This window comes from Lytechinus variegatus, chromosome 11 (assembly GCF_018143015.1).
Source record: "Lytechinus variegatus isolate NC3 chromosome 11, Lvar_3.0, whole genome shotgun sequence".
NCBI lineage: Eukaryota > Metazoa > Echinodermata > Echinoidea > Temnopleuroida > Toxopneustidae > Lytechinus > Lytechinus variegatus.
The window spans coordinates 897,282-923,256 of record NC_054750.1 but is presented as its reverse complement, the minus strand read 5'-3'; the positions used below and the strand labels follow the sequence as shown (position 1 = coordinate 923,256).

At 35.5% G+C, this 25,975-nt stretch overlaps 2 protein-coding genes across 2 annotated transcripts in view; both read left to right on the top strand.

Annotated features, from left to right (window-relative positions):
• LOC121424123 overlaps positions 1–25,975 on the top strand; it is a 90,469-nt gene that overhangs the window by 6,643 nt on the left and 57,851 nt on the right. Inside the window, 2 exon segments of the mRNA XM_041619722.1 lie at positions 1,590–2,008; positions 9,564–9,750. Of these exon segments, the coding sequence (XP_041475656.1) occupies positions 1,590–2,008; positions 9,564–9,750 (606 nt within the window).
• Positions 12,698–25,946, top strand: LOC121424118 (putative nuclease HARBI1). The gene is made up of 4 exons (XM_041619717.1): positions 12,698–13,216; positions 21,756–22,022; positions 22,565–22,701; positions 23,833–25,946. The coding sequence occupies exons 1-4, from the start codon at positions 12,866–12,868 to the stop codon at positions 24,110–24,112; spliced, it is 1,035 nt and encodes a 344-aa protein (XP_041475651.1). The 5' UTR covers positions 12,698–12,865; the 3' UTR covers positions 24,113–25,946.

Here is a 25,975-nt window from a genome sequence, read left to right as displayed (position 1 = left end):
GTGGAATTGTACATTGCAACCACAATCAGTTGAGATTGTTGAAGAATTTACACAGGATTACACCATAGAATGATGGTCTAGTGGTTTGAGCATTGGACTCACGATTTAGAGCTTGTGAGTTCAAATCACAGCTTGGCCATTATATCCACTTAATAACAAAAGAACAGGGGCCATGGAACTTTTTTCAAAGTGGGGGGGGGGGGGGGGGGCTGACCATGCAAAAAATCACAATGATATGGCCATTTTTACGTTTTTGTACACGGTTTTGGAAAAAAGTGCCCCCCCCCCATTTCCATGACCCCTGAAGAAGGCCAGAGAGTAATTTCTGTTGTCTATAACGGTCAGCCACTATGACTGATTAACCTAGACGCAAAATGTTTCATATATATACCGGTTTGGCATTAAGTTGGTGCGGCAGAAAGCTGCTTTGCTGAGTTCCTACTGGATTTACCTCAACAAAAACAGAAATGGTCCAGACCCTTCTACATGTATATTCCTCCCCATTTTGGCTTGAAAAATTCCTGATGCTCTACTTCTGTAAGACAAGAAATATTTAGATGTGGAGATATACTCATCTTGCAAAATTCTGCATTCCTCACGTTGAAGTTTCGCAACGCATACAGATCTAAGAATAAGACAATGATATTTTACAGGAAAGTAGTGTTATCTCAAACCATAAAGAAAGAATCATATTCCAGAAAACTAATCTTCAAGATTTGTACAATAACAGACAATACTTGATGATTTCCTTTCTATGTACTTTCTTCAAGAAATACAAAGCATTCTTAGAAGTATTTGAATCCTTGGTGAGTGTAAGATTTCCGGATACAGTGCTTTAATTACCACTTCCACCCTCAATTGTCAGCATGATTAGATCTAACAATGTCTTGACAGCCAATCCATTGCTGAATTTGATGTTTGTTATGATGATCTGTTTCATAAATTAGATGACATTCCTCTATGCATTTCTTCTTATATTCTAATAGTTGATGATTCTGACAAGTATTAAATGGTAAACCCTATGGTGCCAATAGCTTGTGTATATTAACATTTGAAGGGATTAACAGGTTGTGTACTAGACTGATTACTATTTGAGGCAGGAAAAAATTAAGCTTAAATAAATTAGAATTTTGCACCATTTAAGAGAAAAGGTCTCAACTATTAGTTCTGTACCACAGTATGTAAAAATCTACTATATATTAAAGACACTTATGTAGCAAACTTTTAAAAAAATTGGAGGAAATTGTGGTATGATACCAGGAAAATTATTTTCTAATGTTTGTATTGTGTGTTTTGTTATTCATATTTTTATATACACCTGTGGGTGATGGAGCTGCTTGGTAAATGTTCATATTTGCTTGTTCTGTTGAAAGATACATGTAGAGCACTGGTACTGACCCTAATGAAATAATTGATATTAATCAAAACGACTTTGTTCAGTTTTGGAAAATGGATGATCTAGACTTAAAGAAGAAAGTGAAATTTCAAGTAGTACTCTGGGAATAGGACTTGCTTATCATCAATTGGATTAACTTTATCATCTATTACTTGGTATTTTTCTTTGTCTAATTCAATATAAATCTGTGTAGGATGTGAGTGCTACATCAAGAATCTTCCAACCAAAGCAGTTCGTTTGTGGCACTTGGCCATTGCTGACCCCCTACCCCACCAGTCCCAAAAGAAACACCCATCCCGACGGTTATTCCAAGAGGATGCTTGCACCTCCGGGACCCACCTCCGTTTTGAATCCTCCAGTCTACCAGGAGACGTACCTGCCCAGGGTGAGGCCACAGCGTCAGGCGATGCAGATGAAGAGGAAGCATCTCTTCGGGATCAGATCGTAGAAGCATCCCTGCTTGCAATACTTTATACACACCTGGTCGAAGGTGAACTCCAGAGGGCGCTTGAGCTTGCGGACTTGCTCATCACGTGTCAGAATGTAGGGAGCGTGACGGCCCCTGAAAGGAAAGGGAGGAGACTGCCTGACCTACCACGTAAAGATATGCAGGTTTGTATGTTGCACATTGATCAAGATCATGTACGGACAGTGATTTTCTATTTTAAAAATTGTCTTTTCAATAATAATAATAGTCAGTTCTTGTATAGCGCATAACACATTATGAATAACATCTCTATGCGCTTCCAAAGGACTTGGATATTATTACCCTGGCTGTAGCTCAAGCAGCTTTTACGAGCTCGGCATTTTAAGGAATAAATTCCTGCCAGGCACCCATTCACCTCACCTGGGTTTAGTGCAGCACAATGTGGATAAATTTCTTGCTGAAGGAAACTATGCCATGGCTGGGATTTGGACCCACAACCCTTTGTTTCAAAGTCCGGAGACTAATCCACTGGGCCACAAGCTCCACATTTTCATTTCTGAAGACCTGTAATTCTGTTTCAAACTTGATTAAAAATGGAAACATTGTTTTGTCATAAAAAATGTACACAGCAAAAAGAAGAATTCCGTCTTTTGAAGATAGTTCAATTTACGTATGAAAAATTAAGAACCAAAGAAATTTTCTGTTTTTATTTACCGGTAAATGGAAAATCACTGTCGATAATTCATGCGCTGTTTGTTCATCTTTATCAAGATTATGAACAACATTAAGGGACATTTCCTGACAACATGAATCTACATTTGATTGAGATTATAATCATGTATTTGTCTCATCCTGTTTTTCTTTCCATCTGTCATTGTTGTTCTTGTCTGTTTGCTCATCTTTCTCTTTCATTCCTTCAACCCATCTGTATTTTCTTCTCTCATTATCATCTATCCAAATCAATGGCAACTTGTGCTGCCACTCCCTTGTTTTCTCTTCATTTCTGAATTTGTATTCTTTTTCTCCTTCTGTACCTACATGTATGATTGTTGTTGCAGGCTACTTTACAGTCTCCTTCCTCTTCACCCTTTAGATCATTTCCCAAATATCTTTTCTTCCATCTTCTTTTCTAACATTGCCTCCCCATCAGTGGTGTACCTAAGATATTCCAAAGGGGGGGAGCAAATTTTTCCGCCCAAAAATTTGACGAGCAAAAAAAAAGGTCTTCAACCACAAATAAAGGATTTCGTACCAGAAAAAAAAATTGACAAGCAAAAGAAAAAAAGGGTCTTCAAGTTCAAAGGGGCGGGCCACTTGTGGCTCATCTAGGATCAGTTTTGACTCATCATGGGGGGGGGGGGCAGGGATTTCCTTGCATAGGTTGCGACTCGTCATGGGGGGCAGTCTGCCCCCACCCCCCTCCCCCCGTAGGTACGCTAATGCTCCCCATCTCCATTTTCAGAACACCCTTTGATCAGTTTAACAACCTGTTTTGATGGGCTTTGTACACAGACCATCTGTTTCAAGTTGGCAATGGGTTAACGGAAATGTGGAGTTCTATCATTGTGTAATTTTTTGAGGGGGGGGGGGTGGGTAGTGTGTTTGTGTGGGTGTAGTGTGTGTTGTTGGAGGTTATGCTATGTGGGTTAATGCATGATTCTGTACATTAACTCTAGAGCTACACTACTGTACCTTTCTCTTTCATAACTCTCCTCCCCAGTCTTCCCCCCCCCCACCAACTTTTACTCTCAAATTCACGGCTTCCTCCTACATCTTTCCCTCTTTTCCAGCCATTTTATTTTTATTTGACACCTTATCTCTTTGTTTTTATCATCCCATTCCCACACCACACCCACATTTCATCAGTAGCCATGCCATTAACATGTAAAAGACAGTTAGGCAAAGTCTATACAACAGGTGATGTTTTTCACTCATGTAAAGATTCAAGTTTTCCCTGAAAAACAAACATGTAATCAAGTTACATTTTGTGAGTCACAAGGTCGATGTGACAGTACACTCTCAACTCTCTTCTTTCTTTCACTCTCCTTTTTTTCTCTTAGGCCAATGAACCTACAATCAATTTGAAAGCGTTCCATCATTATTTCAATTTTTCCCCCCACAAATTTGTTTCGAGGGTTGTTTTTAAAAAGAAAATGAACCTGAATACATGTATTTGTGTCGCTGGAATGACGAATTTGGGAATTACTTATGTTAATCTACAAGTAGCAGGTTCTTATTCCTCTTTATTCCTCAAATTTTCAGTCTTCGTTGTAAACCCAAAGATAGTACTGTAGTATTTAAAGATGCAGTATACATGTACTTTGATTGGTTAAAGTCCATACTTTTCTTTTTCTTTCTATTTAAAGAAAAGTACATCTTAAATCATATTATCTCTCTTTTGACAGATGGGTTCAATGTTGTTTTAAGATATCTGTATAAAATTGTGTGATGGTATAAATTCCAGCACTGCATTGAAAATGCATTTCATGAGATTCAAACACTTGCGCATACTCGAGGCAGCGTATATCTAGCTTACAGACCCTATTCTGTGCCGCCACAAGGAGTTTCTAAGAACCCTTGGCTTGCGTTATTTCAGTTGCTTGCTTCAATTTATGGCTGGTACTAAGCCTAAATTGTTTACCTTGACAGCCGATCACAGCTCGTCGTTTAGCATCCACTGTCTCTTTCGAGCCTATTATATATTTTTTCGCTCTAGCGTTCTAGTAATTCATGCGATTTTACTCCGATGAGTGCACATCGAAAAGCTTCAGTTAAAGGCTAATTTACATATCATTCTGTACATCCTCAGGATATCAAAATCAGAACCCCTCCCCTCACTCACTTTATTTATCCATACATGATTTCCTGTCATTTTTGCCAAAATTATATTTGTTTACTTCATATTACCTCAAAAACAAATGTAATTTTGGAATAACTCCAGGGTGATCTTTAATCATGTGGCCTTTGATTTTTTCATAATAATGATAATAATTTAAGATTTGTATTACGCCCATATCTGTCGGTAACACTCAAGGTGCACAATCAACTACTTATACAATACAAAAATGAAATTAATAAATACACAGAAATTGAACAAATTGACTAGAAAAAAATACAGAATCAGTTACAGTTGGTCGTCAAAATAACAACAATTGTCATAGATTTAAGTATGAAATTAGGAAATTTATGTTAATTGATCATTAAAATGCAATTTAAATATAAGTACATGTAGAGCAGTACATAGTCATAAACCTGATGATATCACCTATTAACAGCTCATGAAATATTAATTTATTACATTCTTCATGTGTCATACTGTATATGTACCTACATGTATTAAAGGTTAACTAATTGGTTGCATTTAGATATTTCTATACATTTCATTTAAATTATTCCACAGCCAAATACATGTATGTAAGAGATAAGCTTTTTCATACTTCTTATATCATCATGAAATTGATTCCGTAGGCCTACAGTACCTACGCATTTACATTAATTTGATGAGTAGTCCACCCACATTTGTGACCACATGTACATGTATGACATGAAACAATATTTTCACAACTTAATTTCATATAGAGATAAATGCAGATTAAAGAATGAATTATAAAGTGTATATCAGTACACGTCAACACGCTGATTGTTAATTAAGAAAGATTTCATGGTTGAATTTTGCCAATATCTATTAGGCCAAGAGCAAGTTAACAAGTTTTTCATTTCATTAGGGATTAACAAAGAAGTTAATACCCTGTAATCTGATCCACGGTTCTGACTTCAAAACCTCGGTTCATTTAAGTTTTCAGGATTGTACTACATGTAATTTTAAAGAGCCTACAGGAATTAAAAAGTAATTAAAAGACTTATTTTATTCAAAACATGCCCTTGGTTGTAATTTTGTGTGGGGGCAATTATTTCCTTTGCCAAAATGGAGTTGATGATATTAAAAGGATTTATTAACAGTGATTCATTGGGTGAGAGTTGATCCTGTTTTTTTTTACGAGTTGACTGAAACATGTGTCAGTTTGTTCACCTTACTCTACGTGCGATTATTATAGAGTGTTTTTGTTTGTTTATTTATTGATTTGTTTTTTCTGCTTCCTGGTTTGTTTATCTTTCAAATTCATAATATTGATAGGAATATGTTGTTGATGGTAGATTACTATCAGTTAATGTCAAATTTCATTTAGATTTGTTTCATTCGTGGGAAAAAAACTATGGCACTGTCTATTTCAATTTCAGTTTCAATGAGGTTTTTATTGATTAAACTAATCAATAATAAGTTTGCAGACTATCAATATGAGTTTAAAAATAATATACATATACTGTACATGATCCATTGGTAGTACATCAAAATTGTTCAATAAGAAGTTGTTTTTCATTTGAGCAATCCTGGGCCCTGTCTTACAAAGAGTTGCGATTGATTCGAGCAATCACAACTATGGACAGCCAGCAACGTCTATTATGCATGTTTGTTTGAAATATTTTCTAGCTATGATGTACAGTCATGCAAATGTTTTTTGTTATTTTCTGTGCTTTTTTTGTTTGCAAAAGACATTTTACAAATTTCCTGTCGAAAAAAATTATGCCGCTGATGGATTTCCATAGAGTCATGTATCTACATGTATTTCAATTGACCAAATACTAAAATAGGTTGACTTTATATAGATAGTAATTATAAGAGTAAGATTGGTGTTTAGATACAGCTGCAAGCGCAAAGACTATCCATTCAATAAAAATCCTTCTAAAAATCTTACAAAATACGGGGGCCGTTTCATAAAGCTATTCATAAGTTAAGAGCGAGTTTTAAGAACGACTGGTGAACCTTTCTTACGCACAAACCATCACCAATGAATATATCATTTACCACAAGAAAGGATCACCAGTCGTTCTTAAAGTCCTCTTAATTTATAAACAGCTTTATGAAACACCCACCAGTACTGTCAAGTGAATGCTGACCGTGGAAGGTCTGGTATGTTTCTTGAAATAGAAGTATGGTATTATCAGGGAGCCAATGTACTAAGTAATAAAGATAGCAGGAAACTTTAGAAAGGAAGGGTGTTAGCGTGTAAGAGCATAGATTATCAAGGACTTAAGGTATTCACACCAGTGAATTTAGCCTTTCCTGTAGGTCATTCTACTTATTTTCATGGGGGCGTGGTGGTCTAGTAGTTACTACTCTTGTCTTTCAATCAGAGTGACATGGGTTCCAATCCCAGGCATGGTGTGTTTTCCTTCAGCAAGAAATTCACCCATATTGCTGCACTCAACCCAGGTGAGGTGAATGGGTACCTGGCAGGATTAATTCCTCGAATGCGCGAAGCGCCTTTAGCAGCTGGAGCTACAAACGGGGCAATATACATGTACATTGTAGTGCGCCATTGAATAGGCAACTAGATACTCGGCACCATATACAGTAAATGCTATATTATTTTAAAAGAGATATTCTGACAGAATGGAAATAGGGACATTTTAATGGAAATTTTCTTTATTGATAATTTGCATAGAATATGGATCAAGGCCTACTTTTGTACAAGTCAAGATTTTCTTGTTGACAAAATTTTGAATCTGTTTTTTTTTTCAAGTAAGAATTTATTATATTATTCATGCAGAAATCGACACAGTATTGGACTAGCAATATTGTTTTTCAAAAATAACCATGAAATATGTGTTTTGACCATTCCAGTGCGTCTGAAGTTCATTTTTTGTGGTAATAGTATTGTCTCATCCAAATCTGTGATAATTGATTGAAAAAGTGATGCAAATAGCCAGAATTTGCTTGGAATAGTTCAATTTTTTTTTGTAAAATTTATTGAATTTGTTTTTCCGGGATATGTCAGACTTGCTCCCTGAAAGACAAAAAAGCTGAATAATGTAAATGAATGCCTTCAAAAAGTATTTGGTAGCCTTCTAAAAGTGACCTCTCCTCTTGTGTGATATCAAATATCAGACATGTATTACATGTACATGTAGGTACAGATCTAGATTTCCTGTTACCATGTTACACCTACAAATGAATTTAGAAGAAAATAAATAAAATCACCGAAAGGATATACGTGTACTTTTGGACTTCTGAAGGAGCTATAATTAATAACTTCTCTCCTAGTCACTAGGCGCATTGCGTAGGGATTGAATTTCAGCTGTTATTTTTAATCTTGCGACATTAGAGAAAGAATTGATGTTTGATACGTTGATGTTTATTTTCGGTAGCGAGGTTTTATGTACTTCATGGAGGAGAGTTTGACAGCAGGTCATTTATTTGCGAGAACTAAATAGCAGAAATGTCAAATGCAAGAAGAAAAAATTGTATCAGGGCAACTCCCTTCTTTACAGTATGTTGCACAGTGATACCCCTTCTCCTTGTGCAGTATCCAGATAGAACAATTTCCCTGAGGGCTAATTACTCTTTGAGCATAGACACCTTTCTTCAATAACCTTTCTTCTCCCCAGGGACTACCTGGAAGTTGCCCTTTCTAGGGCATTGTCCTGGAACCCATTATTTGATATGTATACTGTATCATATGTAGCTGTATGAATAATTAGTTTGTAGATAAAAAAGGAATAAACACAGAAACACATGGAAATGTTCATTAAGCTTATATAAATTTGAGCTATTTTTCATCCAAGAAAACTACATGCATCCATTGATCATTTTATGAAATTAGGTTGGTACAGAGAAAAAAAAATTTCTTCAGTTTAAATTTTCAAGCATTTATTTTTGTTTTGATATTTTGTTGAAAGATTAAATGACCACTTTTCATGATAGTGGATTAAAGTTTGTGTAAAGCCCCTTAAACTTTAGATGCATAATCCGAAATGTAAACTACATGTACATCAAAAGAAAGAGAACAAATTCTACTGACTGACGCCATTATGTATATTCCATTAAATGTTGAAATAATTGAATTAAATGATCACAAAAAAAATTCTGAATTGGCAATGAAATTCAAACCTATATGCACATGCAAGTTAAAACATTTTAACATTCTCTATCTATCTCTTTTTTATTACCAATAGATACAATATTATAGAACAAATTAGCAAGCAGAGAAAATCTTTAATGTTGCCAATTTGAAGAACCAAAGCTGATCAAATAAAGATAGAAATAATTAATTGTCCTGAGTACATGTACATGTAGGTTTTATGGGAATTCATTATGCGGAATGCATTCCGGTAAGTGAATGTCACACCAATTAAAGCACGTTTGCAGAGAATTACTTTTGATCTATCAGAGGGTGTGGGAGGGTTGATTAGTTAATCTCTAGATTAATATTTAATCTCTCATGTATTGAATAACACCATAGTAGTCAAATAATGCTCACCAGTATTTCGGACTCTGACTGCATAATTGATTAATATATGAGAGTAGGAAGATTACATTTTCAAAAGAAATGAAGAAATTGATGCATTAAATAGCATTAAACGCATACCGAATCAGTATTTAGTACGACCAACTTAATTTACTAGTGTTGGGTTTCCCAAAAAAGTCTATTAAAATCTCAAATGTTCTTAAAACAGGTAGGCTTAAAATAATCCTACATGTAACATTAAAGTGATTATTGCACTCTGGTATCATGTATGTGCTTTGATAGAAATAGTATTGTCGAGTACATGTATGTTATGTATGTATACAAGAACATGTATTATACAAATAAAGTTATTGTATATATGTATTCATTTTTTTATCTTTGAAATATACTCAGGGTCCACAATATTTTCGATTTTTTTTCACTCTCGTCACAGAAACTGCCACCTGCATCTCCCATTTCAACTCCAATCTATGTGCCTTACTTAGCCAACTCTTGCCAACAGAGGGCTGTACAGAGCCTTGCTCGTTTTATGGCCCTTTACTTCACAAATCGGCCACTCTATGTCTTCCCACCATGCTCAGCGAGCCCTCTTCCTCCACTTCATATCCAATCAAAGACAGGTTTGTAATGTTATTCATAGTTACTTAACAAATTTCTAGGATTGTGAGCACTTTTCTAATGTCACTATGTCACACCCATTTTGAACATACTCCTTCATACGGACCCTGCATCTTTACCGAGAAATGAATTTTTTTTAGAATACATGTATTTACCTATTACAACGATGAATGATAATTCCTGTTTATCTTTTCTGCATTCACATCACAATATAAAATAATTTTAGTATGTTTCCAGGCATTTCTGTTTATATAAAAGAAAAATCATCACAGTGCGTTAAATTCATCCTTGTTATTGTGCTGGAGTCCACTGTTCGATTTAATTGAAATAGATAGCAACTCAGTAATTAAAAATGATTGACTCTTTAACTGTATGACTAAGCGTGAATTTTGATTGCAAAATGTAACAAATACACATTGGACCCCCCCCCCTCAATACATGTGCGCCAGACTGTAAGTGTTCATAAAATTAAGTTAATTAACGCATTAAATTTGCTTAAAACATGGTATCAGACCATTGATTGAAAACCTAGTTTGTTTTATTGTAGACATTAAATTATCAATTATTCCTCCTTTCGTATAAGCCTAAAACTATTATCAAAAGGGGAACACAAACCCAAGACAATACTTGCATCCGTTAGAAAAACAAGACCAGTTGCACGAGCAACTGTGAAATCACCAAATATAAAAGAGAGAAAGCATGAGAAAGCAAGCGAAAGATTACAAGAAATCAACAAATCATTATGAAGATCTTTCAGTATGCTATACTGTACGGTTTATTCAGACCGCCTCAACCACAAAAATACCTCTTAGATTACGAGAAGGAGTTTCAGGCCTCAAAATACCAGATAAGTATTTCGCATTCACACCTACTCGAAGCAGACCCCTTGCAATTGAGTTTTTGAAGTCATGAGCATACTCAATATGGTCTAATTACCAGGCAAGGCAATGGTATGGCTCAAACCCTACCTGGGTCGAGAAAGTTGTTGCAAGTTGCTTTTGCATTGCCCAAATTTTTGTGACCTTGGAAAGATCCCTACACAAGTTCTTGTAATTTTTATTAGTTCTGTATCTGCTGCTTAGGAGGTATTTTCTTTGGGGGATATTAAGAATTTTGCTTTCACATTGGCAAAACTACCTGGTATTTCTGATCAGGGGGGATCATGGTAAACTTCCCGATCAGAGAATACCTGGAACCCACGAACTTCCATGCGGTCTGAATACGCCTGTGGTGCACTGCTAGAGGATGTGGGCGATTAGTGAAGTACATGTAGTGGCAGTGAACTCTTAGCACCCTGATGGATTCTTACAGCGAGGATTAGCCAATGAACGATGAGACACCTGTCATCCAATCTCGTTTACACGGTAGTCTCCGATTCTGGCTGTGACATTAGTAGTTCATCTGATCCAAATGGTTCTTTTTTAAATCGTCTGGCACTGTTGTCCCATAGAATTTACTGTTGATAATGATGACGAAAAATGATAATAGTACATAAAACAGTAAACTGATGGTACATGTAGCTTTCATCAAAATCAAATTAGAAGAATTAATAATGTATACTAACCCTTAGGTGATTTTGCTGCAGACCCCGTTACATACTTGTAGTGCCATCTATTGTAATAACAGACCTTTATTAAAGCAAGGTGATGACATAATGTACATTTTGTATGTTGAATAGACATTTTAATTATTTTCTCCTATCTAAATATAGTTGGTTTTAGCCAACAGTTGTGTACATTCATATGTTAACCAAGCCTTTTTAGAAAGTGTTTGTCATCTTTGGGAAAACCAAAATCAAATGAACTAAACATAGACTAAAACAACAAACAAATCTAACACAAAAACAAATATGCACCCAAGAATTCTCTTATAATTCAAGTAAAAGTTGCCCTGAACTTAAAAAACTGCTTATTGAAACACCCTGACTAAAAGTGCTGGCTATCTGACAATCAACCCCCTTTAACCAACCAATGCTTGTGACAAACCCAAGTCATCCCTGAAGAGTTGACAAGGGAAATAACAAGATGAATCCTACCATCCTAGTTCTTGAAGCAGGCAGGTGGCAAGGGTTTGTTGAAAAACACATTTTCTTGGCAGAAATGGTGCATCTTACCAAGCCTAAACAGATGCCTCCACAAGAGTTCAACGGGGAGTTGAAAAAAAAAGCTTTTACGAGTTGTTTGTTTGCACCGCAGACAACAGCAAGCCGCCACCTGTTAGGACTTAATCCCATGCCTTGTTTCTGACGAAACTACGTTGCCATGGTTACTTGGGATTGTAGATTAGTGTGGTGTAATGAAGCAGATTTATTTTTCCCTGTTCTCTTAAATGACGGTTGAGAACATCGATTGTGTCACATGTTTACAAAAATTGATTTTTGCACATTGAAATCAAATTATGGTTATTTGGATGCTTCATCAGGTTGTAATCAAATCAGAAGAGGGACCATGTTGCATAAAAGCCAGTATTGGTGGCATACTTTGCTTTGTGGGCGAGTCGTGGTCTAGTGGTTCTGACTCTCGCCTTTCAAACAGAGGGTCATGGGTTCGATTCCTAGCCATGGCAAGTTTTCCTATAGCAAGAAATTTATCCACACTGGTGCTGCACTTAACCTAGGTGAGGTGAATGGTACCCAACAGGATTAATATTTTTTGCATGCACTGGTGACGGTAGCTCGTGTGAAAGCCAGGGTCATGATAGCAGCACTTTGTATCCTCTGGTAAAAAGCGCTTTATAAATCCAGATATTATTCATTATTATGATTAATATCATAAACCCATTAAACACAGGATTCTGGTGGGCACTATATGTACAAAACTTATCAGAATAATTAGTATGCAGGTCCCGATTCTAGTTTTTCATAAGAAAATGGGTCTTTCAGGGCCCCGTTGCATAAAACTTTTGCCGGAGTTTTTTTACGGCAAAAAATCAGAAACTACGGCAAAAAAAAATATTGCCGGAGTTTTCCATTGCATAAAACTTTGCCGGAGTTTTTTACGGCAAAACTTTAAAAAAACTCCGGCAAAGTAAGTGGGTTTTTGCCGTAGCTCCTGTACCAACGGCAAAGTCCTAAAAACTCCGGCAAAGTCCTAAAAACTCTGGCAAAGTAGTTTCAAGATGGCTGCTCTACTGTATGCCATACAGCAGGCAGCTGTCTTGAGACGGGAGCGAGTCTTTAGAGATCGAACGCATCCCTTGGATATCTATGATGACAGTGAAATGCTGAAGTTATATAGATTCTCCAGGCAGGGATGCGTTCACATCATTAACAGACTCGCTCCCTATATTGAGCATCCGACGAGAAGAAATTTTGCTCTACCTGCCAGTTTGCAAGTATTTATCACCTTACGATACTTCGCGACCGGATCGATGCTTACGAACACCAGTGTCATACACGGAATACATCTGTCAACAGCATCAAGGACGATACGGAGAGTGACCTTAGCCTTGTATCAGCTAAGAAATGAGGTAATTATAGATAATTTCATCTATTTGATAATTATTAGGGCCTATTTTAAGGTCATCATGAGTGAAGTGGATGAAGGAAAGTTATTGAAATTTCCATGACTGTCAACACTGCAATACTCAAAGATTTATGTATTGTATTGAGCTTGAAATGTCTAACTTAGGCCTTAGTAGTAGATCTATACTATATAAGACTTAGATCCAACATATTTCTTTTAAAAAATGGGTTATAAATTATGCCATGAAGCTGTTTTAAGTCTTCAAATTACTTGATTGAAGTTGAACTTCGTGCCCTTTTAATTTTTTTGTTACCATGGCCACAGACGATTACCGAGAGTGGCAGTGTCGGCTGCCAGCTGTAGCCCCGCCGCGGGATGTAATAGTGACGGCACAGTGCTGTTTACTTATCGTTCATTTGTACAAACCATCGCTATTTTTGCTGTTTTTAACCATTCAACCACCGAAATAGATCCAAATATTTACATGGTTTGTAATTCATATCTAGAAAAACCACCTCAAATAAACTAAAATACAAAAAAAGTTTGCGATTCCTTATTTTAACGAAAGAACAGACTTGTACTCGGTTTACTTTTCAGGAGGAAAAAATTGATGGTCGTCGTTACGGCCCAGTCCCACACACTCAAAAAAAAGTTGGAACAGCGCGTTCGATCACTTATCAAAATCAATCGACATATCAATCTCACCTATGACAGCCAATATGTAAAATGAGAATTCTCAGTTAGTTTGTCACTTCATGAAACTGGTTGATGATTTGGGAAAGGGTGTAACCTTCAAATATTCTTTCCTTCCCGACCCGGCACAGCTCAGCTGACGAGTGAGCTCAGCCCCAAACTCCTCCATGCATTATGATGATGGTCATGCATGCACTGAAATTCGGGAATATTCGGCCAGCGCCAGTGCTTGCAGCGCAGTGGCGCAGTAGCTGTGCAAGTGCTTATATAGCTAGGGCGCCAGCTCACAAGGCAAATCAATTTTGTTTGGGGGTTTTGTCACGGGTAATTTCAACAGTTGACAGAGAATAAAATTGGGGGGGGGGGAATATGAAGAACCATTGAAAGATCTAAAAAAAAACATGATTAAAGATCGTTTTATTTCTTTAAAATTGATAACTCCTTGGGATGAAGCTGTCCAAGAACAATGACATACAAAATAAGAGAGATAGGATAAATTAATAGGGGGTGGGGTTTTGTTTCCTGTGAACCCCCCTAAAATTTAGGTTGATGACCTTTTTTTTTTGCTTGTCAAATATTTTTTTTCATATGTCCATCACAAAATTTCAGGTAGACCCCCCCTAATTTTTTTTTGGCTTCCACCGCCAATGATGACCAGTCAAATAGGGGTCGATGGGGGGAGGGGGGGGTCACCTTTAATTCATTCCAAAATTGTTTCATAAGTCACACTACCCCTCCTCACTACCATTATCTAAAGTTCATGATAACATTTTGTAAAACCATATTTTCAATTTTTTTGTTGCTATAAATTTCTTGGTAAAGTTTTTTAAAAATATCATTTTCTGAAATAGGCCTATCCACATTGGTAATTTTCATAAAACATTATAACATCAAAATATAAAACATTGTAAAACAATTACTGTAGAATCAAATATAATAATTGATAACTGATTTCTCTAACACATATATGGTCATGTGTCATGAGCTCGCCCCCCAAAAAGGGTGGTGCTGTAACACATTTTCGCTTCGTGCTATAGTAATTCTTAATTATTTTCAAAACCATAGAGGCTATTCCAACAAATTTAGTATCATTTTAAAGCTGAATTATTAATGCAATAGCCTGGAAAGTTTCATTGCTGTAGACTTTTTAGAACTTGAGTTATAGCTCTCAAAAGTCAGGACACCAGAGGTGATGAGGGGTGGTGCCGGAAGCGGCGCTCCGGAAGCGGCGCCGCCTGTTAGTGTGGTACGGTATGTCACTGACACAGCTCCCGTAGGACTAGCGTGCCAAAATTGATTTTTTGGTTGTTTTGGCTTCAATAGGGTCCCCTTAGGCCAAAAACGATGGGGTTCAAATTTTCAGACCCCTCCTTCCCTTTGTGGGGGGTCCTTTTTGGCGCCATATTGGCCTGTACAAAGCCCAATAGGATAATCCATTGTTTTCAACCTTATTTCTCACTTTTCTTCACCAATTATATTTTCAAGTTGTCTGAGGTGTATGAGAATGAATACTTGATGATGTTGTGATGTCAATGTTTTTTAAATTTTACCATATGGGGGCGGACTTTACGAAAAATGCCCCAAAAATTGTAAAATATTGCCCCCAAAATATTATTTTTCCCTTTTTTGGCACTAAAATTAGGACAAAAGGATTACAAAATGAAATGAATATGTATTTTTATACAATCCAACAACAGAGGAATATACCACATGTAATGTATATTATTATTTCAGTATAAAATCATCCCCATTTCAGGATTTTATTCAGTGAAAACCTTACTGCAACACTAGAGGGCGCCATAACTTATGATAAGCACTTCCCTAAAAAAATCAAATTCTAGGCACTGTAATTTTATCAATAAATTTGAAAGCTGACACATTTCAAGAGCAATTATTTCCAATGCCGATTCATAGTATGGGCATCTAATTTGTTTGATTCTACCCTTAGGCTACCTTAGGCTAAAAAAAAAAAAAAATCCTTGATTCTTTTTTTTTGTTACTTAAGTGACCTTAATTTGGTTTCTATTCAAAGATTTTTAAGGGTGAAGAAGTATATCGGGAAAAGTTACAAGGACCCAGAAATCCAAGATGGCTTCCAAAAATGGAGTTTAAAATGGCTGTTGATACTTTAAATGGACATAGCACATTTTATATACCTGAGATAGATGGAATCGGTGTCTAGACCATGGTTTCAACGATCAAAATTGGGACAAGAATACCGTTTCCTTTTTTTATTTATTTAACTTTTGGAGGCCATCTTGGACTCAACATACCGGGACACTCGGTGGTCCGGTATGTTAAAAAATCCAAGATGGCTTCCAAAAATGGAGTTTGAAATTGCTGTTGCTGCTTGAAAATCCGATATAGTTTGTTCAATATCCGGGAATATGAATGTGTGTGACTACCATGGAAAAGTGAGTCTAATGATACATTAGAATAAGTTACAAGGAGAGTCGTTGGTCGAGTATGTTAAACAATAGAGTATAAAATAGCCACTGTTATTTACAAGTGGACATGTAATATCCATCAATAATATGGTTTGATGTCTAAACCATGATTTTTAAAGTCAGAAAATTAGTTACAACCGTTCGAGTGTTATGGCCCAGTGGATTGGTCTTTTGACTTTGAAAGGGTCGTGGGTTCGAATCCCAGCCATGGCATAGTTCCATTCTGCAAGAAATTTATCAACATTGTGCTGCACTCAACCCAGGTGAGGTAAATGGGTACCCGGTAGGAAGAAATTCCCTGAATGCGCGAAGAAATTCCTTGAATGCTAGAGCGCCTAGGCAGCCCATCTAAGGCAGGGGTAATAATAATGGCAAGGCCCGCTGGGAGAACAGTTTTTAGAACTGAAGTGGCTTCCCTAGGTAAATATACCTATATTATTAATATTATCATATCATAACAAGGACAGTCATTGGTCTATGTCGGAAAATCCAAGATGGCGTGAAGAAATCTGAGTCTAAAGTGAATGATGTTACTTAAAAATGGACATAGTTCATTTAAAATTCACCAAGGACATATGATTTTGGTGTCCACTCAATGGTTTCATGATTATAGTGATACTTGTCCATTTTACTAAATATCCAAGAAAGTTTTCAAAATGGCATCTAAAATGATTCCTAAAACTCATTAATAATGGTCAGAGTTCATACAATATTAATATGTGAGGAATAATTTGGATGTCTACATGGTGGTATAAAGGGTCAGATAATACATTCAACAAATAACAAGGATATTTAGTTTTCCATTTTGTCTAAAATCCATGGTAGATTTAAAAAATTCATCAAATGGGTGCTATTACAAACTCATGAATCAATATGATAACTTATCCCATACATTTAAGTGTATATACATTTAATATTTCTCACAGGTTGGTATTGTTTGAATAATTTCTCCACTTTTAAGTAACAATAGTCATTTTGGAACCCATTTTTAAAGCCAACTTGGATTTTAAGGCAAAATGGATAACTGCATAGTCATTGTAGCCAGTCCTTAATAAATATTTTTAATTTCAACTCTTGAAATACTAGTGTAGACACCAAAATAATATCCCCAGGTGAATGTTTAATGTTCTATATCCACTTTTAAGTAATAGCAGTCATTTAAGCAATCTTGGATTTTTGATAAACTTGACATCCGACTGTTCTTTCAACTTGAAACAATACTTGATCCTTTAAACTCTAGTGTAGACACCAAAATCAAATCCACAATGTGCATTTCTAATGAACTATGTCTACTTTTAAGAACCACAGTCAATTTAGACCCTGCATTTTGGAGGCCATATCGCATTTCTTGACATACCAGACCACTGACAGCCCTTATTTACTTATCCAAATGTCTTATTTGACCCTTGAAACCATTGGTTTAGACACCAAACTGGGGGCCGTTTCATAAAGTTGTTCGTAAGGTGGTGATCTTTTCTTACGCGCTAAACCATCGCCTATGGTGTATACCATTTACCAAAAGAAAGGATCACCAGTCGTTCTTATCTTACGAACAGCTTTATGAAACACCCACCTGATATCTCCCAGGCCGATATGAAATGAACTATGTCCGCTTTAAGTATCAGCAGCCATTTTAAGATCATTTTTTGGAATTAACCTTTGATTTTTGGACATAAACATACCAGACCACTGACTGTCCTTGTAACTTATCCTTATATATTACTTGACCCAAACCAGTGGTTTAAAATTAAACATCGAAATCACATTTCCATGGACGATATGAAATCAGCTATGTCTGCTTTAAGTTTAGCAGCCATTTCAGAATAATTTTTTTGAAGCCATCATGGATTTTTGGACCCACCAGACCATTCACTGTCCAATTTACTACTTCACCCTTAAAATCATTGAATCAAATTGCGGATTTTAGCTTACGGTAGCCTTTTTTGATGCCATCTTATATTTTCCAGGTATCCTGGGATCATTATATTCACTCTATCCTGTGTCAACAAATTATTTCAACTCCTAGACCATGGAGTATGAAACTGATTAGGATTCTAGGGTGGATAATGAGTGAGTCGTATTCATTAATTTTAAGTGAATGGTGGCCATCTTTGATACTATCTTGAAAATAACAACTTTCCCTGATGCAGATTTTGGTAGATTTTTAGTACATTATTCCTGAGATCAATTAGTACTAAAAACTGTTGAAAAACAATGTAAGTTCGGAAGTTCTCTAAACACCACATGTTTTTCAATAATAATTATGTGCATGTGTGCGTGTGGGGGGGGGGGCTAAAAATATATTTTATGTGTTTCTTTCTGTCTATCAGTAATTGGAAATTAGCCGAGAAGTATATAAATGACAATTCGAATTGAAGTCCTTTAATTGTAAATTAAAGGACTTGAATTACTCTAGAACGAGTGGCCGAATGGTGAAAGTTGTATGCCAGTCAGTTGGGGGGGGGGGGGGGGAGTAGGGAATATGGTTGGTAGGATGCTCGTCTAACTTGAAGCCTTCAGATATAGGCATTCTAGCTGTCTAGGGATAATAAAATACCATAAAACAATCAATTTTTTTAACCGGGCGCAAAATTACTAATAATACTCCTGATTTTAGTGGGTCTTGATATAGGTGACCCCCCTCAGGCAGTGGGTGAGGGTGGGGAAAATTGGAACCCTATCATTTCCTGATAGATTGGACCCAAGTGAATAATAAAAAAAACAATTTTGGCACAAAAATCCTGCAGGAGCTGTGTCATGATATACCGTACCACACTAATATCATCATGATAAGTTATGGCGCCCTCTGGTGTTGTAGTTAGGTTTTCACTGCATAAAATCCTGAAATGGGGGTGACTTTTACATTAATTTACCAAGAATAATCATATAAATTACATGTGATGTATTTCTCTGTTATTGGACTGTACAACAAGACATATAAACTTCATTTTGTAATCTTTTTGTCCCAATTTTAGTGCCAAAAAGGGGGAAAATTATATTTTTGGGGTAATATTTTACAATTTTGGGGCATTTTTCGCAAAATCCGCCCCCGTATGGTAAAAGTGAAAATATATTGACATCACAACATCATCAAATATTCATTCTTGTACACCTCAGACAACTTAAAAATAAAATTGGCGAGGAAAAGTGAGAAATAAGGTTGAAAACAATGGATTATCCTATTGGGCTTTGTACAGGCCAATATGGCGCCAAAAAGGACCCCCCACAAAGGGAAGGGGGGTCTGAAAATTTGAACCCCATCGTTTTTGGTCTAAGGGGACCCTATTGAAGCCAAAACAACCAAAAAATCAATTTTGGCACGCTAGTCCTACGGGATGACACACCATACCCCACTATGTACAAAGTCAATGGGAAAACGCAATTTTTTGTGTAATTTTTGGGAAAGCATCAATATTTTTGTCAAAACTTGGCCTAAACCTACAAACTTGGTATCAAATTGAAGCTAACATACTCCACTTTACTGTCTAATGATTGAAAAGTATGTTTTTCCATGTCATAGACCTGTGTGATTAGGTTGAAACATAAAAATCTGATAAATTTGCAATGTCTTAATTTTGACATTTTTTCCAGATTGACACATATTTGAATGACAGTTATTGTTAGCACTAAACTTGCATCAATTACCAAAAAAACCACTTCCTACAATTCTGAGGGGATGAAAATACTGCTCAGTATTAAGGCAAATCATCCAAATTATTAACTGACAAAGGTCAATGACCTTCAAACATCCAGAAAATGTGTTATGAATCTTAGAAAGTTTAGCATTATTTTCTTAAAAGCACCAAGTTTGTACATCTTCACTGATGTCTTACTACACATTCATGTATACATATTTCACTAAATACACACACTGACATTAAACAATAAGTGTCTGTGTGAAATGGTCAAATGAACATAACCTACCTCAAATGCTATCATACCAAAGGACTGCATACTATATTTTGGCTTTGAACTCATCAAAACCCGCCATGGCTTTAAACTATCAAACACAGACTGTGTGGATATAATGCGTGCAATTGCACTTTAGAAACTTCTTTCATGAAGCTGCAGTAGTCATATAAATTGATGTATGTTTGTACATACAGCATCTGCAAACTTGTTTCAGTCTTTACTCCTGAACCTATAGACATTGTCTCTTGCATGTCATCATCACTTGGCAGATCATTGTAATAAGAGCCTTGGTATTAAGCAAATTGTATAACTTACATTTCAATTGTTACTTTTTCTTTGAATTGTTTATGTACCTACATGTACCTTCAATTCATTTTAAAATGTTAATAACTTATAAATTCTGATACATCATACATGTACAAGTCAAAGAAAACCCAACAAATGTTGGTATTGCAAGCATTATAACACCTGATATATAGTATACAATTGTATGATTCCTGAAACGCATGATTTTTTGGGGCTAAAGTCGGGGTCAATTTTCAGATCATTAATTGAACATGAACCCTACACAATTATATATTGTTAGAAAGGTCTAAATGTGTTCTGTCATAATATAGCATTATTTTTGTCATAGGGGTACTACACAAAATTTTATGACAAAAACCATGAGATTAAAAAAAATATCAGAATTTCCCTATTCAAGTCCATTTAAAACTGTTGCCTTACACCTAATGCTATTTTGGGTGCAGATTTGGATTCCTTGTGCAATTTCCTTTCAGAAAATGTATACTTTTGCTATCATAGGGTGTATACTTTGTCAGATAAATGTTTTTAAAGTTGAAAGTGCGTCGCGAAAGCAAAAATCACCATGTAACGCAAAAGGGGGCGACCTCATGACGCATGACCATATATGAAATCAGCTTCATTTTGGGAGATAAGACCCATTATTTTTTAATCTAGTTATTTTTGGCTTCCCTAGTTCTCAGAACAAGCCTATGCAACCTCTTTGAGAAAATCATTCACAGAACCTTACATTTCAAACTCCCTTAAAACGCCCCTCTATATCCAATACTGAATCATGTAGAAATACCTTCAATATTATTCCCTCTGGAATATACTCCACTTTTATAATTTATGGATTCCATACTCATTCAAGTATTGGAAACTAAATGTAAAATAATTCCTGCTGAAGCTGTAGTTTATAGATCCCCTTTTTTCATTTGTACCTTTTCTGCAATGTTATTTTAATTGCATGTAATTTTTTGTTTATAAAGTTTGTCATCATGATGCAATGCCCCTGTGGAAATCAGTCAAATAACTGAAAGGGCTACCCTGCGCCAAATGAAACTAATATAGATAATAAATCATATAAACTCTCATGTTCCTTGAGTCAATTTTCAAAATCATGCAGTCTTCATTTCATTCAGCTCAGCACACATGACCCCCACTACCCTTAATGTTTTTTTTCCAAAAATTTCATTAAATGTACAGGTGATCAAGTTCCCCCAGTCAATGGAAGACATTCGAGAGCATCAAGTAGGCTTCTACGGAGTGGCCCATTTCCCGAATGTGGTGGGGGCTGTGGATGGGACACATGTGAATCTGTTGGGGGCTCCCCTAGGTGAGGATGAATACCTCTATGTTAACAGAAAGGGTCGCAAATCACTGAATGTTCAACTAATTTGCGACCACACCTACAAACTACTGAATGTCGTCGCCAGATGGCCAGGAAGCACCCACGACAGCCGCATCTTGAGGGTAATTATATTCAAGAAATGCCCCCCCCCCACCATCGTATATCAATGCAATATGATAGCTATATAATATCTATTGTACAGGGGGTGGGGGAATAACAATTCTAAAATGTTTCTTTTATGGGCCACTTACATCAATAAATAAATATGGTATCGTATTTGTAGTATTTTCATAGAAGGGAGCCAACCTAAATGTGACTTTTTCTCAATGAAATTAGCCACAACTCAAGACTTCTCTTTCTTAATAGTAAATACTCTCCTTTCTTTTTTGTATACCCATTCTCTCTCCCTTTCTCCTATTTCAAACAATTCAATTCTCAAATAATACATTTAAACTAATTTCATTTGCAATCCAAGATAATACAGGAAACTTATGATTTATTAAGAACAGTTAAAAGTGATAGACCAAAGAACTCATTATTAACAATTTACAACTGAATTTATAATAAAGTCATATTTTGATTTCAATGGTCACTGTATCCCTTGTTTGTGTATTGAAATATGTAAGTGAATATTGACAAGGTCCCTTTTCTTTTAAATCAACAGAACAGTGCCATTGGACGACGGTTTGCTGATGGCGAGCTGCAAGGTATCCTGCTGGGTGATGCAGGATATCGCCTGGAGCCATGGCTCATGACACCAGTTCGAGAGCCACAAAACAATGCTGAAAGAGCATATAACAGGTGAATAAATTTTAATAATATTCAAGTATAAAATTATCAATGAATGCTCAGCAATCATGTGTCGTTTTGATAAACACATTATAGAATGTTTTTAAATTTACATATATACATATATACAGCAGATTAATAAATAAAATTTGGCATAACATATAAATCAGAAATGAATTAATTATTTAAGCACTAAACTGCATTCATCAATACACAAATGAAAGCATTTCTGAAATGATAAATATAATAGCCTGTCACCCAACATTGATCAAATTTGCAGCGTAAAGGGCTCTCTCGAAAAGCAGTTTTTATGTACTGAAGAGACCACCCTGTCTAAAGAAAACAGAAATAAATAAATTTTTGCAGCTTAAAGGACAAGTTCACCCCAACAAAAAGCTGATTTGAATATAACGATGGAAATCATGCTTATAACGCTGAAAATTTGATCAGAAACAGATCTAAAATAAGAAATTTATGACATTTTAAAAAATTTTAAAATAAAATCACAAAACAGTTTTATGCACATCTAGGTTTGTATGCAAATAAGGGAACTGATGACATCACCCAATCACCATCTATTGTGTTTTTCGTTACATGAATATGAAATACTTTAATTTTCTACTCATTATCACGTGAAACAAAGTTTCATTCCTCCCTGAACATGGGAATTCCATTGTCTTGTGTTCTTGTCTTCCATTTTGTGGTTCAAACAAAATTGTCAAATCTGTAAAAAATAGAAATATTGTATAATTCAAACAATACAATACAAATAAAATAGTAAGCGAGTAACATCATCAATTCTTTCATTTGCATAAAACTGAGTTGAGCATAGAACTGTTATGTGCAAAATAAGCGAAACTTTAAAATGTCACAACTTTCTTATATAATATACAATTTTGACCAAATTTTCAGCGTTATTCTGGTTTGAAATTTCTCTATTGATTTAAATCAACTTTTTTGTGAGTGGACTTGACATTTAAACTGAAGTTTCATGTCTTTCATTTCATTTCAATTTTGCAAATACTATATGCAGGATATTGAGAATATTTCATTTTACATTATGTAGGAGGGGAAATCCTCACAAGGAATTTAAATCTGACTTTACATGTAACTTGCTCCCAAATCTACTTTTATTGCACACAGAGCACACTGTAAGACACGGGTTTTCATCGAGCAAGTCAATGGGCAGCTCAAGAATAAATTCAGATGCTTGTTGGGTGGTGGTATCAATATGTCCCCAGAAAGGGCCAGCGACATCATCATCGCTTGTTGTGTTCTCTTTAATATAAGCAAGGAGTTGAAAGAACCAGAACAAGAATACCACATGGAAGTTGATGAAGATGTCAATCCCCACGAGCCAGAAGGAAATGAGCCCACTGGTGCTGCTGTTAGACAGGCAATTATAAATGATTATTTTGCTTGAACTGATTTGGATTAACCATGCACATTTTCCCCATTGTCATTGCTCTGTTTAAATTGAAAGCCATGTCCTGCTTTCGTTTTATTTTATATTGACATTTTTCAAAATATTTATTGGAAAGGTGTTACAGTTATTGTAACTAGTTTGATGGCATTGTATTTACAATTGCACTTTATTTCTGATTTATATCATTTCACTACAAATCATATTGTTTTGACCAGTTAAAAACTTCTGAATCATAAACCATTGATGTTCAAGGCACCAACTTTACTTCAACTTTGCTCTTAGGTTGTTGGTCTTTTCTAGCATAAGGCATAACCTCCAATTACACAATGATCTAATTATCATTTAACATGTGGTAGAGTTTGGGATTGGCTGAGTGACAAAACCCACAAAAGTAAATGTGAATAGATATACATGTGCCTAAGATCTATGAAGAATGAGAGGTTGTAGTCACAAGCAATGCCCCATAATGATTGACAACAAATCTTACCAAAAAGTGCACCTTTGGAGACAATGAAAATAATTGTTATTCATACGTATACAAACATAGATGCATAAATGTTCTTGGAGTATATATATATACAGAAAGCACTTTTGCAAATACTGTATCCTTCTATGTCGTCTATTTTGACCCTGACTTTCATGGTGAAAGATTCACACAGTGAGCATCATATTGAATGGTTCTGTTACTGTATTGAATTTTCCAATGATAGAGTAAATCATACCTCCAAATGGTTGATTATGAAATTAGGAAAGAAACCCAAACCTGCGTACCTATAAATCATCTTAATATATATTCCTTCATATATGCTGTGAGAATCAGATGCAACAGGCAAGGATCACATGGAATGTGGTCATGAATCCCATGAAAATTGGTTTATGCATCAACTCTAGAATCAATTTAATTCTCTTAGGATAACCCTAGAATATAAAGCATTGGTGTACATGATCAGAAGTAATTTGTGAAACATCACAATATAGCAAGTGTCACCTGGGTTCCTACGATATGCTACACACAGATATCAAGATTGAGAGTGAAAGGATGGCTAATTTTTACTCACTCTGATTTACTTGAGCTTTTGTCTTGAGTGACACTGAAAATTTGATGCAGTCACACATTTTGGAACAAGATAATGGGAAAAAACCCACATCAATGATGTTATAATATTGGAGGAAATGTTTTTGTACTTGTCACTTCTTTAGTAAAAAAAATATTTCAGAGTTGAATAATAGAGAATTTTACTCAGATTTGGATTATGAAAATGTATAAGTGAACATTGAACTATTCTTAGAGAGGGATTCAGATAAAGATTTCAGCACCAAAATGTTTGTGTTGCATCGCAAGGCATTGATTCAAATTGAATGAACTGAATGAATAACATTATCTTCTATCTACTGAGAGATGAATAAAATTTGAAGTTTAACATTCTCAACTCAGAAGAATGTAGTCTTTGTCATTATTTGTACTCATTTACATAATATTTGCTAAATGTATGGTTTTTCAAATTTACCAAAGTTCAAGTTGACTTTACTACAAGTTCTAAACAATATTCATCAAGTTTTCAGTCTACTTATTTCTTCCATTGCTACAAAATCTCCAGATGATTAAAACATCTAAGGAAATAATTTCTATATTAATTCCTGAAAATATGAAGTATTGAAGTTAAGAGTTGATAAGATGAATCATAAATACATTACATAGCACAGGTTATTTTAAAATGTAAAAATTTGCTTCTTTATAAAAAAAAATCAAATATTGTGAGACCAACAATATCCATGTTATGAAGGTTGTTGTATGGATTTCTACCAATTAACATTAATAGTTTGCATATGATAATACTGTATAGAGCTATTAGCCGGAGG

Bases quoted from the DNA above. Each gene is read 5' to 3' on its own strand.
- LOC121424118 (XM_041619717.1), top strand. From the start codon at position 12,866: ATGGCTGCTCTACTGTATGCCATACAGCAGGCAGCTGTCTTGAGACGG. The intron at 22,023-22,564 runs GTAATTATATTC...TTAAATCAACAG, and splicing joins ACGACAGCCGCATCTTGAGG to AACAGTGCCATTGGACGACG. The intron at 22,702-23,832 runs GTGAATAAATTT...TATTGCACACAG, and splicing joins GCTGAAAGAGCATATAACAG to AGCACACTGTAAGACACGGG.